The following is a 14,001-nucleotide window of genomic DNA, read 5'->3' on the forward strand; positions in this document are numbered from 1 at the left end:
CTGCTCCACAACTCCATGACCTCTGAGTTAGTTTGCCTTCTATTCCTTTAAGTTCTTCAATCTTTATTGCTACTGAGCAGGCCACCTCCTTCCTTACTTTTAAATTATTATTATTCTTGTTCCTCAGTCTAACCACTTTCCACGCACATTCTGGTCTTGTTTGTTTTGTTTTGTTCGTTTGGTCTTATGAATTAATGACTAAGCCAACGGAACCAAATGCAGGAAATACTAAAAACTTACCGGTAAAAGTATTAACACAAATGTGCATTACTACTAAGTATTTCATTTAGCTTGAAAAAAAAAAAAGGAATCTGCAGTGTGGTCTGTTTGTTTTTCGCTTATACTGTCTTTTCTTCATCAATATTCATTTATTCCTGTGCGTGTGGTTTTAGAACTATCTGGAAATATAGGAACATTGGGAAAAATTGAACTCCACATAAACCTAATGTAGAAACATTAGTTTTACAGAATACTAAAGAAAAGAATTTCTTCTTATATTCATTTTCGTATTTTATTGGATTTTTTAAAAAATCACTTGCACTTAAGGCAAAAACTTCGCACGTAGACATCCGGCGAGAACCCCTCTTTCATTTAAATACAAACCCTAACACATTTTGGCATCATCAGATAAATTTGATTTAAAGCCTGACAAAATTCTAAAAGCAAGGAAACCGAAAAAAGCTGGAAGTCAGAATAAAAGATAAATGAAGACACTCATTACAAGGCTTATGAAGTTGCAGCTGGTTTAGCTTTCCTGCGCGCCCAGGAGACAGAGAAAGAAAACTACGACTCCCAGAGTGCTTAGAGAGAACACGAGCGTCGTGGCCTCAAAACTTGCTCCCTTAGTCCCGCCTCCCCACTTCAGTGATTGGATTTTCCACTTCCGCGCCTCTGGAATTCTCTTCACCCATTGGTGGAGACTCCTGCTGGGTCAAATACAGAATTTACGCACCCTTGGCTTCCTTGGAGCCTAGCGGCTCTCCCCGCGTCCAAGATGGCGGCAGAAGCAGCTGGTGGGAAATACAGAAGCACAGTCAGCAAAAGCAAAGACCCCTCGGGGCTGCTCATCTCTGTGATCAGGTGAGGGAGGCAGGAGGCAGGGTCTGGGGACTGGGGGCAGCGGCTCGACCTCCGCTTTGGAAGGGAGAAGGGTTAGCTGGGTCCCACCCTGCTCTCCCTTCCCTTTCCTCCTTGCCTCCCGCAGCCCCTCCCCAGGGCTCTAACCCCTCCCCAGGGCCCCAGCAATTTCCCCCCCACCTTTTTTTTTTCTGGGGTTAGCTATAGAGAGAGGAGCCCCGCCTCAGTCTTTTCTTTAGGGGCAGCACCTTCTATTACAGTCCCGGGACCCCAAAGCACGCTATTTGGGTTTGGTAGAGAAAACCAGGTGTAAAGGTGTGTTTATTGATTCCTAAAATGCTTATTTATTGTTTGCCTGTAGCAGCACTCACTGAGAAAGGCGTCTTGTTTCCTGGACTTTGGGGTGTAAGGCCTTGGAGTCCGGAGATTCCTGTCACGAGTTGCAGATTTGTGTTTTCACACTCTGGATACTTTCAACCACCTGTGCGTGGCCACAGCCACAAATACAAGAATCTGCAGTGAGCTGTTAGGAGGACTGGGTTTGAAGGCACGCATCGGTTTTCAATTTTTTGCTCTGCCTCCGCATTCTGGTCCATTCCTTAAAAAACAGAACCAAACCAATTTCAAATTATCCTCCATGTACTGCCCCTCTGCACCTCCCAGAAGATTAGGGTGGGGGTGGAGTGGGAGTGGTGGATCTTTTAGGAGTTTTTTTTTTTTTAAAAGCGAAATATATTGAGGATGGGGGAACCCTTTCAATAATCTTGGATATGATGCAGGTACTGACTAAAACCAATCTAAATAAAATTTATTATGGCACGTTTTTTACGTTGTTGGCATTTGAATTTCAACTCGTTTATTTTTCATAAACAAACACTCTTTATTTTTCCCCACCTATGCTAAACTTTTGTTTGAGTTCTTGCAAGGCTCCTGGAATGTGTTGATCATCTTTTCAAAACCCAGGGCCCAACATTATCTGGTAGGTACTAAGCACTTCAATGAATGCATGTATCAAACCATTAGAACAGCGTACCACTCACTGACAAAGACACATCTTATGGGTCTTATTTAGGAGGCTTTAAGATTATGGCCTATTAAATCATTAATTTTCTTTTGGGCTTAAGAGAAAAACATCTCTGTGTGGAAATGCTTAATATACTTGGTAGGCCATACAGAGGAAGTGCTGTTGTACTGTGAATCTATAGGCCCACATTCTCGCTGTGACAATACGCAGGTAGTGTAGATGTATCTCATGATACTAAAATTCCAATAAGAATGTTTGTTGTTTCCCATCTGAATTTCCTGTGGAATTAGAATACCAGGACATTATTTGGATCCTTTTTTGAACTTGTTTGTTTTTTCTACCTTATAGTCAACATTTATTTAAACAATAGGTATTTAGTGCCAGTTGACAGTATGGCGTCTGGCACGTAGTACATATTTAATAATATTTGTTGACTGAATGAGTAAATGCCCTGAGTTTTGCAAAGATGAAGCAGGCACGGTGCTACCCTTGAGGAGAGTATAGTTTACTTGGGGGATAAAACATGTCAGTAAAAATGATGACATAAGACTACGAGAGAGACATGAAATGTTACGGAAATCCAGGAGGAGTGGCTGTTTCTAATGAAAGTGAAATGTGTCATCTCATCTGTGTACTTTTGATTCTCCAGGCTGTTCCCATTTCTTTTATGCTATTTGTATTTTCCTCAGGGCCAGTTGAATTTACTCTAAATGTCATATTTTTGAAAACAGCATGAGAGCCAACCTAAAGCTTTTTTTACTAATGCTAATTCAGAACATACATTGCCTTTGCTTGACCATTCCTTAATATTCTCCAGGAGGAACCCCCTACTGCTTGATGGCTAAGATTTTGTGGTTATCCATCCATCTCTTATGCCAGTTTATTAATATATGACCTTCATTTTATCACTGTAATTTAGGCCTAGGCATTTTTTACTTTGATCTCTGTTGTGCATTATATTGCTTTTCTTTTCTTTTCTTTTCTTTTTTTTTTTTTTGAGACAGAGTCTTGCTCTGTCCCCAGGCTGGAGTGCACTGGCGCGATCTCGGCTCACTGCAACCTCCGCCTCCCAGGTTCAAGCGATTCTTCTGCTTCAGCTTCCCGCATAGCTGGGATTATAGACGTGTGCCACCACACCCACCTAATTTTTGTATTTTTGGTAGATACAGGGTTTCACCATATTGGCCAGGATGGTCTCGATCGCTTGACCTTGTTGTCTGCCTGCCTTGGCCTCCTAAAGTGCTGGGATTACAGGCATGAACCACCGTGCCCAGCCCTCATTTTTCTGCTTTATCCTTGACCACCTCAGATCACTGAATAACACTTTTGTGATATAGTTTTTACAAGCATGGTGTAAGGGAATGTCTAGACCTAGTATCCTGGGCAAGTTTAGTAAGGCTTGGGATGCATTGTTATATATGACCTTAAGACCGAATGGTGTTGGTGTTTGTATTTCAACATTTCTTTGAGTCACAGGGAGATTTTGGTGTTGGAGTGAGGATGTTGGTAGCTATAACTTCCTGTTATTTCCTTCCTAATATGCTTTTGAACATACCCAGTGGTTTAAATTTTATAAACAGTGGTAGTGAATGAGAGGACAATGGAAGTATTACTTTGGTGTTTGGGATGGGGAATGGGGGGAGAGAGTCCTGCGGGTAAGAGAACCAGGAATGTATGTTCCTTGTTAGTAAATTGTGCTGTCACTTGGAAGTTGCTTCTTGTATTTCTGTTCAATTTATGTCCTTTGTGTTTCCCTTCTTGCAACATTGTATTCATTATTCCTTTTTTTTTTTTTTTGAGACGTAGTCTTGGAGTCTCTCTCTGTCGCCCAGGCTGGAGTGCAGTGGCGCAATCTCGGCTCACTGCAAGCTCTGCCTTCCGGGTTCACGCCATTCTCCTGCCTCAACCTCCCGAGTAGCTGGGACTACAGGCATGCGCCATGATACCCGACTAATGTTTTGTATTTTTAGTAGAGGCAGGGTTTCACCATGTTATCCAGGATGGTTTTGATCTCCTGACCTCGTGATCCGCCTGCCTCGGCTTCCCAAAGTGCTGGGATTACAGGCGTGAGCCACCGCGCCCGGTCTGCATTCATTTTTCTTAATTCCTCATACAAAACTTTGATTATCTCCTCCTATCTTTAACGTTGCTTTCAAATTCTCTCCCAAAGACTGTAGTTTTCCTGGTTGCTTTGGCAACAGCCACAAAAAGGAAAACCCATGTTAGGCTCGTGTTTATAAGGTCTGAGCATTCCTAACATGTACCGGGTACCTGCTAGCTCCTTTCATGTTTCCATGGACTTATTCTGTCACAAAATAAATTACCGACAGTTAGAGAGTCTACTGTCTTTTGAAAAGTTTGATCAGTTTAGCTTTTTAAAAAATATCTTTTTGTATCACTGAGTGGTAGTTTTTCTTTTTTGAATAGTGAATGTTAAAAATGCTTCTTTAATTCTCTTGCTCACATGTGTAAAAATGTCATTTCTGTACTACATTATGTATCATAAAATTTTGTATTTTTTCAATGCTTTTCCTAACAGTTGGGGTAGCATTTATTGTTAGTCATTTTTAATATTGTATTCAAAAAACTACAGGTGGATAAGGGTTTGACTTAAGGACAGAGTAGGTGTAGACATGGGGAATATCCAAATCTCATCGCTATTTCCAGCCCTTGTACTAAATAGTTAAATAATGACTCTATTTTGCTGGTATAAAGTATTTAAACTTTAAAGCATTTAAAAGCCAAAAATAAAGATGAAGTATAGTGTAATTGTAATGCAAGTATTATATGATTTTTTAAGTGCTTTGAGACTCAAATAAAAATGCTTAATTCTTTAAAAATTATCGAATAAAAATATTTCAGGGCAGTCAGATGTTTCAAAGGGTGGACTTCCAGGGCTTTACAGAAGAGGCCCTTAGGCCTGTGAGGTGGGGTTTAGGTGAGGGGACAGATAGTGGTTGGGATTGTTTGTCGGAGGCTACTGCCCACTGCAGCTTTTGGTTTTAAGTCTTGCCACTGGCCCTTTAAAATGGAACTAACTGGGGGGACAGAATCCTGATTACGTGCTGATGTGTGATGTATGATTTGGACAGTTTTACACACACACGTCTGTTTTACACACACACACCTACTTTTCTGTTGACCTGCTGATGTACGATTTGGATGTTTTACACACACACACGCGCACACACGTGCACACACACGTGCACACACACATACAATTTTTCTACTTTTCTGTTGATTTCCTTTGCCAACCTTTTGTTTGGTGGGAAGTCAGAGGAGGCAGCCTCTCTAGATGGGAAATAAGAAAGATGGCATTTTGGAGATATTTTATTTCTGTGAGTTCTTGCCAGATTTTTAATTGGGAAATGTGTCTGCCACTTACTGTTAGGTGATTTGCTTTCCAATTAAATGTTGTGTCGCTTTATAACTTGGCCTGTAATAACCAGTTTAATTGGGAAGACAAACTTTGGTTGTGACTTCAGGAGACCTTATTGAAACCTTGGAGCAGAGCTTTTGAAGACACACTCTGGTTACAGATGTCAAGAAGGTTTGAAGGCAGTGGAAGGCTCACATTTTCATCAACTTTTATGTCTTCACAGAAGTTGAAATTTCAAAAACTTAGAAAATCCTTCATTGTAGACACCTGTTAAATTCCCTTCCTCCTTGGAGAGTATTTTGGTCAGCCCTGTGTTTAATTCAAAGTAAACTTTGTTGAAGGGGTCCAGGCTTTGACCAGGGCTTTGAACAAACAGCTTTGAGGTTCGTGACACAGTTTGTGGCAGGAAAGGAAAGTAGTCACTCTGTTCTGAGCCGAGTCTTGGAAGTTGGGTGAGGTGTTAATGTTCTTTCCATCACCATCTCTTCTTTTCATTTGAGCCCATCGCATAATGGTGTTTGGTTTCTAGCTCTCTTTGTACCCTGGGACATCTTGGCCCTACTGATGCTGTGTTGTTTGACAATTACTACTAGAATACCCAGAAACAGTGCTTTCAGGAAGTCCTGGGATGTCTGGCAGCATATGTGAATGTAAGGGGCAACACAGTTACCATACTCTGGCTCAGAATTAGTGTCGTGGACCCATGTCTTGGTGTACCTCGTGTAACTGTTAACATTGGGATTTCCTGAAGGCTTTGAGGCCTGTAGTATTGATGGTGGTGGTATGGTCAGGTGTTTTCAAGCCATTGTTTGTACATAGATGTGGTCACAGCCTGTGGTGAGAATTGCTGTGGTTGTGTGTTGTAGTTGAAACTTGCTGTATTACCTGTGTAACCTTGGAACAGTTACTTAAAACCACCGCGTCTTAGTTTCCTCATTTGGAAAGTGGGCTAATACAATCTGTGTTTTTCTGGAACATCACATGAGATGAGAGTATATAAAAGTGCCTAGCACAGTTTGGCACACGGTAGGCACTCATATGTTCATTTCCTCCTTTCTAGGATCTGTAGCCTCTTTTGTTAAGAAGATTCTTTTGATATTAATAAATTTGCCAGATAGCAACCAGGCTATAATGTTAATTTTCCACCAGAAATAACCTTGACGCGTTGACTAGAGTGATTCCATTTGTCAGGATGTTGTCTTTGTAACCAGGAAATCTTGTACAGCTGAATTAAGATAGTAATTATTTGGTAATTTGAGAGTCAGCTGAAGAAGCTAGATTTAAATGTATGTATCGTTATGTGTGTATGTAAAACATGTAAAATATAAACACACATAAAATATAAAACATTTATTAGATTAAAAGACTGAAAAGACTATAAACAAGCAAATCAAGGGGCCCAATACTCTGTTGAGATAATTCTTGTTGTCCTTTATAAAAAGGACAACAATGTTGTGTATTGTACAGATTTGTAAAGACGAGTCATAGGAACATTGTCCAGCAATCTCATTTCCCAAAATATTACCTGTTTTTCAGGTTTTCGTATGGATCTTGTCCATGTATATACATTTTTTAAAATATTGCTATACAGTCTTCATAGTTATATACGTTTTTTAAGTGGAGGAATTAAACATATACAGAACAGTAGGGAAGAAAAAATCACCCATAGTTTAATTTCTTTTTTTTTTTTTTTTGAGGCAGAGTCTTGCTTTGTCACCTAGGCTGGAGTGCAGTGGCGCCATCTCAGCTCTCTGCAGCCTCCGCCTCCTGAGTTCAAGCGATTCTCCTGCCTCAGCCTCCTGAGTAGCTGGGATTACAGGCACCATGCCCAGCTAATTGAATGTATTTTTAGTAGAGACAGGGTTTCACCATGTTGGCCAGGCTGGTCTCAAAATCCTGACCTCAGGTGATTGGCCTGCCTCGGCCTCCCAAAGTGTTGGGATTACAGACGTGAGCCACCGTCCCCGGCCCACTTGTATTTTCTTCACCAGCATTATCCACTATTAATACTTTTGCTTCCAGTTTAAGAAAAAAAAATCACTCTATTGTTTTAAAAATAGTACTCTCATGATAAATAATTCAAACAATTAAAATGCAGAAAACCGTGAAGATGAAAGTAAGAAAAATTATTTCAGATTTTATCCTCTAAAAGTTATTATCATTGATATGAGATGAACCTAATTCCAGACCCCTCCCTTTTCTATGTGAATGTATGTGTGTATATGAAATGTTGATGGCAAGAAATAATTTTTTATTAAATATGGGATCTTACTCTATATACTAATTTTATTTGTCCTCCTTTTTGAGGTATACATGTATATGCTAGAGTGCACAAATCTTAAGTATATGGCTTGATGAATTTTTACCTGTGTAACCACTGTCCAGCTGGAGATACAGAACACTTCCAGTATCCCAGCTGGAGATACAGAACACTTCCAGCATCCTAGAATGATCCTTCTCTACCAGTTTTTTCCAGTACTTTTTTTGTGTGTGTGTAAGGATATCCATTTCCAACACCACTTGTTAAAAAGACTATCCTTTCTGTATTTGCTTTCTTTTGCAACTTTGTCAAAAACCAATTTACTTTGTATGTGTGGGTTTATTTCTTGACTTTCTAGTCTGTTCCATTCATGTTTATATTGATAACAATACTGCACTGTCTTGATTACTGCTTTTTAAAGTTATGAAGACATAGTGTAAGCCCTTTAACTGTTTTTTTGTTTGTTTGTTTTTTTCTTTTTTTTGAGACAGTCTTGCTCTGTCGCCCAGGCTGGAGTGCAATGGCACAATCTCGGCTCACTGCAACCTCTGACTCCCGGGTTCAAACGATTCTCCTGCTTCAGCCTCCTGAGTAGCTGGGATTATAAGCGTGTGCCACCACACCCGGCTAATTTTTGTATTTTTGGTAGAGACAGGAGTTCACCATGTTGGTCAGGCTGGTCTTGAACTCCTGACCTCAAGTGACCCCCTTGCCTTGGCCTCCCAAAGTGCAGGGATTACAGGTGTGAGGCACTGCACCTGGCCCCTTTAACTTTATTCTACTTTTTCAAAGTAGTTTTGGGTCTTCTAGGTTGTTTGCATTTTCTTACAAATTTTAGAATAAGCTAGTCAGTTTCTGCAATAAAACCTGCTGGGATTTTGATTGGGATTAATATATATGGAATTGACATCTTAATATTGAGTCTTCTGATCCATGGATGGAGGGTATGTGTCTCCATTTAATTCTTCTTCAATTTATCTCAGCAATTGTGTGTGTGTGTGTGTGTATAGATTTTAGTGTCTAGGTTTATATGTCTTTGGTCAGATTTCTATTTTAGGCCACTTCAAGTTGTGCTACAGTTCATGGAATGTTGATGTTCATTAAAAAATGCATTCTTTTTCTCTTGGTGTTTTGTTTTATGTAGTTTGTGTTGCTATGCTGGTTCACTAGTCTTTTCTGCTATTCCTAATCTCTTGTTAATCCTATCTAATATTATTTTTATCTTAGATTATACTTTTCAATCTAAGATACAGAAGCTTATCTTCTTTATCTGGAAGTTTGCTTTGGGTCTTTTTCATGTCTCTGCTTACATGTTTTAACTTTTCCTGTAGCTTTGTGAACAGATGGAATATAGGTATTATAACAGTTTTAATGTCCTTGTGTACTAATTTTATCATCTGTGTCATTTCTGGGTTTCCATTGATTAATTTTTTTTCCCTCTTCCTTTACATGCCTTGTAGTTTTTTTTTTTTTTCTTTTTGAGACAGAGTCTAGCTCTCTTGCCCAGGCTGGAGCACAGCAGTGTGATCTCTGCTCACTGCAACCTCCGCCTCCCAGGCTCAGGTGATCCTCCTGGCTTAGCCTCCCAAGTAGCTGAGACTATAGTTGTGTGCCACTGCGCCCAGCTAATTTTCATATATATTTTTAGGTTTTGCTATGTTGCTCAGGCTGGTCTTGAATTCCTGGCCTCAAGCAATCCGCAGGCCTCAGCCTGTGAGCCACCACACCCGGGCACCTTGTAGTTTTTGAGTTGATGCTAGACATTGTCACTTTTATCTTGATAGTGGTTGGTTTTGGATATTTTTGTATTCCACTATTCTTGAGCTTTGTTCTGAGATGTGGTTAAGTTACTTGGAAGCAATTTGGTCTTCTCAGGCCTTGTTTTATGTTTTGCTAGTTAGGAGCAGAGCAACATTTAGTCTAGGGCTAAGTTTGTCTCACTACTGTGACAAAATTCTTTTGAGTATTCCACTCAGTACCCTAAGAATTATGAAATTTTTTCACTCTGGCCTGGGGGATGGGCACTATTTCCAGCCCTGTGTGAGTTCAGATCATTATTTCCTCTAATCCTTTCAGGTTGTTATTTTCCTGGCCTTGGGTAGTTACCTGTCACACGTGTGCTGATCAATACCCAGCTGATGACCCTCTACAGATCTGCAGACTTCCGTGTGCTGCAGCTCTTTGCCATCTCCATTACTGCCCTGCAGATTCTAACCACCTTAATATGCAGTGTTTTGAAACCGGGTTTGTTTATTTGTTTGTTCGTTACTTTGTTAGTCCCTGTTGTTTCTTCTGGGCCTAAAGTAGAAGTCCATCAGTACTTCTTATTTTAAAAAAAATCTATAAAGGTACTGTTTTGGATTGCATCTTCTCAGAGAGGAAGAATAAGATATTCAAATGTGCTGTTTAAAGCGATGGCAGCTGGGTGCAGTGATATGTGCCTGTAGTCCCAACTACTCTAGAGGCTGAGGTGGGAGGATTGCTTGAGCTCAGGAGTTCAAGTCCCATTGGGGCAGCATAGTAAGCCATGAAATAAGTTATGACCTTGGTCCTTATAGTGGCCAGTTTTGTTTTTTTTTTACGTGCTAGGGGTTTAGCTTTGAAAAACATAGGTGTGTACAGTTTAACAGGAAGTAATAAGGGAAAATTCTTGTATTACATTTGACACTGTTGGTAAGAAAATATTTCAAGATTCTTAGGAGACCCTTTTCTGACTTTTATTTATTCTTTTAAAAGTATAAAGTCTTTGTCAAAATAAAATAGAATATAATTAAAAAGTGTTTTTTCATTTAAAACCTATTCATTGTGCTGAATATTATGGGAGAATTATACTAAAAATATCACTTGAGAGCTTGTTAGAAATGCAGAATCTCAGGTCCTACCTGACCTACCTGAGCTGAATCTGCATTTAAACAAGATTCCCAGGTGATTTGAAAGCACAATAAAGTTGAGGTAGCCCTTAGAACAAGAAACCCCAGGCTTGAAATGTTCTCAACATATAGAAATGATAAATGTTAGTGACGATGAATGTCCTGAATACCCTGATGGTTTGGCTGTGTCCTCACCCAAATCTCATCTTGAATTGTAGCTCCCATAATTCCCATGTGTCATGGGAGGGACCTGGTGGGAGGTAATTTAATCATGGGGGCAGGTCTTTCCTGTGCTGTTCTCATGATAGTGAATAAGTCTCATGAGATCTGATGGTTTTATAAATGAGAGTTCCCCTGCACAAGCTCTCTCTTGCCTGCTGCCATGTAAATGTGACTTTGCTCCTCATTCGCCTTCTGCCATGATTGTGAGGCCTTCTCAGCCATGCTGAACTGTAAGTCAGTTAAACCTCTTCCCTTTATAAATTACCTAGTCTCAGGTATGTCTTTATTGGCATCTTGAGAACAGACTAATACACCTGACTTGATCATTACACAGTCTGTGAATATTACAAAATCACATGTGTGCCATGAATATGTACAAATATTTTGCATTAATTAAAAGAGATACAAGAAGCCAATTGCAACTGTTAAAATTTTTTTTTCTGAGATAAACATTATATAGATATGTTTTTTAAAAAACCATTCTTTTTTTTTTTTTTTGAGACAGGGTCTCACTCTGTCACCCAAGCTGGAGTGCAGTGGTGTGATCTCAGCTCACTTCATCCTCTGCCTCCCAAGCTCAAGCAATTCTTGTGCCTCAGCCTCCTGAGTAGCGGGGACTACAGGTGTGTGCCACCATGCCCAGCTAGTTTTTGTATTTTTTGTAGACAGGGAGTTTCACCATGTTGGCCAGGCTGGTCTCAAACTCCTGGCCTCAAGCAATCTGCCTGCCTTGGCCTCCCAAAGTGCTGGGATTACATGAGCCACTGTGCCTGGCCTATTTGACAGATCTTTTAATTTTTGTACGTGGTTGAAAATAACATAAAAATTTATATGTGTGTGTGTGTTTACATATGTATATGTTGGGGGGAGGGAAGATGGTGGGAAACAAGGTTGATTGATTGATGTTTTAATAGATTAGTATATTACAGAAGCGCTATATATTCTTTATATCCTCTTCCCTCTCCCCTAGACACTTTAACAATAACATATTAAAGTGTCCCTGATTTCTGCATTTAAGAAATCTGCTTCAATTTATATAACCCAGAATTTCCAAAATTTGACCGCATAACACCTCTTAATTTTTTGTAAAACATTGTTTCTGAGGAACTCACCAGAAAAGAAGATCACTGTGGACAATGCTTGGAGAAGGATGTGGGGCTGCAATAGAAGTAGAAAAAGAGGTAGAGTTGGGTGAAGTAAGAGTAGGGGGTAGATTTTAAGTTGACTTTGTCAACCTTGGGCTCAGTTTTATGCCTTAGTGGGGTGATTTTACTTAATATTAGATAATGACCTTTGTTGCCTAAGAGATTTATAGCTTTTGGTCCCCAGAAGTGTTCTATAACTGAGTTAATTGAACTATTGAAAAACTGTATGTGTTGGGTGTAGTAATTGGCCGTAAGTGCTGTCTGAAGCAAGACACCAATGAATTTTCAATTGACTTTAAAGCAAAAATTGTTTACTGTCACTTGATACTAAATACATCTCTGTATTGTTAGGGGGTGTTGTTTTTATGCATCAGAAAACTTTTTCAGAGGGACTTGTCATTGTGAATTGCTATCAATTGGGATGGGATTATCTTGTAGTTTGTGTGCTCTAATAAGACATAATTAAGAAATAAGCAATCACAATGTATAATTGAATATAATAAAATCCGATTTAAAAGTGTAATGTAGGTTTGGTTATGCTTTGAGGGAAGCCATATCTTATGTGATTATATAGTGATACACATCTTGGACATTTCTTTAATGTGTAATTTTTTACACATTAAACTCATAATTCTGAGTAACTCAGAATTATGAGGGTCTCTTCTTTTCATAATTCACTGGAAGCATTTATAGACTATTTGTCATATACAAAATGTTCTGCTTAGAATAATAGGCTTGGAAAACTTATTTCTTAACTTGTTTCTTTTGTGTTTATATTCTTAACTATCTCTTTTCCTCTTCAGTTTGTGCTTTCACTCTATTCATACTTAGGACAGGCTTTTGTTTCCCTGATGACATAATAGGTATATGATACTGTCAGCCATTTCTCAGATTGGCCCTTTAGTATTTTAAAGGCAAAGAGAAACTGACTGTCCTACTGTGAAATTAGGGCTGAATAGATATAATAACTTAATCTAATGTCTTCTGGTTAAAAGCAGTTTGGGAAAGAAAACAGGATTTATGTTGTAAAGAATCACATCAGCTCTAGACTCTTTTTTTCTTGCATTGGGATCAGTAGCAACAGGAATATTATGTTCTGGAAAGATCAGTAAGCTAATAATTACCTTTTTTTCCATCTCGGAGTGAGGTTCTGAAACTAGTGAACTCTTCAGCATTTGTTGAGAGTTTATGCTTAGTTTTTGCCTTATGATAATGTGTTTGAATATTTTGTAACTAAATCAGGATAACTCCTTCTCTATCTAGTACTCTTTCCATTATGCAGTTTAAGAAATTTCATTGGGGCCAAGATCGCGCCACTGCACTCCAGCCTGAGTGACAGAGCTAGACTCTGTCTAAAAAAAAAAAAAAATTTCACTGGAATTGTCCCAACAAGAGAGAAGGTAGCACTGATTGGGTGGTTTAGGTGCTTGATGAGTAGAAAAGGCAGGGATTCGGTGACATAGTTTATCCACTTAGGGGCCCATTTTGAGTACTTTTAAGAGGGGTCACTGAGATTTGATTCTTATTGTAGATTGTACTCTGTAGAGCTGTTGCTTCCTGATAAGTGATTTTTGGATATGTGAAGCTCTACTTGTAATTAGTTTTTCTGAGTTGCTTGAAGGGATTTCCATTCATTGTTTTGTTCATCTTTATTATTCCTGGAGGAGAAGTCACTGGATGCCAACGAGGAATGTCTTTAGAAAATTATTAAGCCGATTAACTGTTTTCAGAAAGCATGACTTAATGCTAACTATTCTGCAGGTGTCGCCAAAATTCAGGTGTATTACATTAAATATTTCTTATAGTCAGTTAATTAGTTTAGTTATCTGGGGCTGTATTAGGCAGCTAATTCTTGTGGATTTGCCAAGAATGTGTGTTGCTTCTGACTAAGGAGAGTGACTGATAACATCTATCTTGAAAAATTAACCAACCAAAATGACACTGCCTGTGTTTTAAAGTGTGGTGTATTAGTCTGCTTGGGCTGCCATAACAAAACACCAAAGACTAGGTGGCTAAAGCAATAG

General features: G+C 39.2%; 1 protein-coding gene across 2 annotated transcripts in view; it reads left to right on the forward strand.

Moving 5' to 3' along the window:
• Positions 1-939: 939 nt before the first annotated feature.
• The window catches only part of EXOC4 (exocyst complex component 4), an 804,715-nt gene continuing 791,653 nt past the window's right edge, over positions 940-14,001 (forward strand). Inside the window, exon 1 of one of the 2 annotated variants that reach the window (XM_019031456.4) lies at positions 940-1,080. In XM_019031456.4, the coding sequence (XP_018887001.1) occupies positions 995-1,080 (86 nt within the window). In that variant the 5' untranslated portion in view covers positions 940-994. The remainder of the gene's footprint in view (positions 1,081-14,001) is intronic. The other variant, XM_063708773.1, reaches the window with a different exon arrangement.

Source organism: Gorilla gorilla, chromosome 6 (assembly GCF_029281585.2).
Source record: "Gorilla gorilla gorilla isolate KB3781 chromosome 6, NHGRI_mGorGor1-v2.1_pri, whole genome shotgun sequence".
Classification (NCBI taxonomy): Eukaryota; Metazoa; Chordata; class Mammalia; order Primates; family Hominidae; genus Gorilla; species Gorilla gorilla.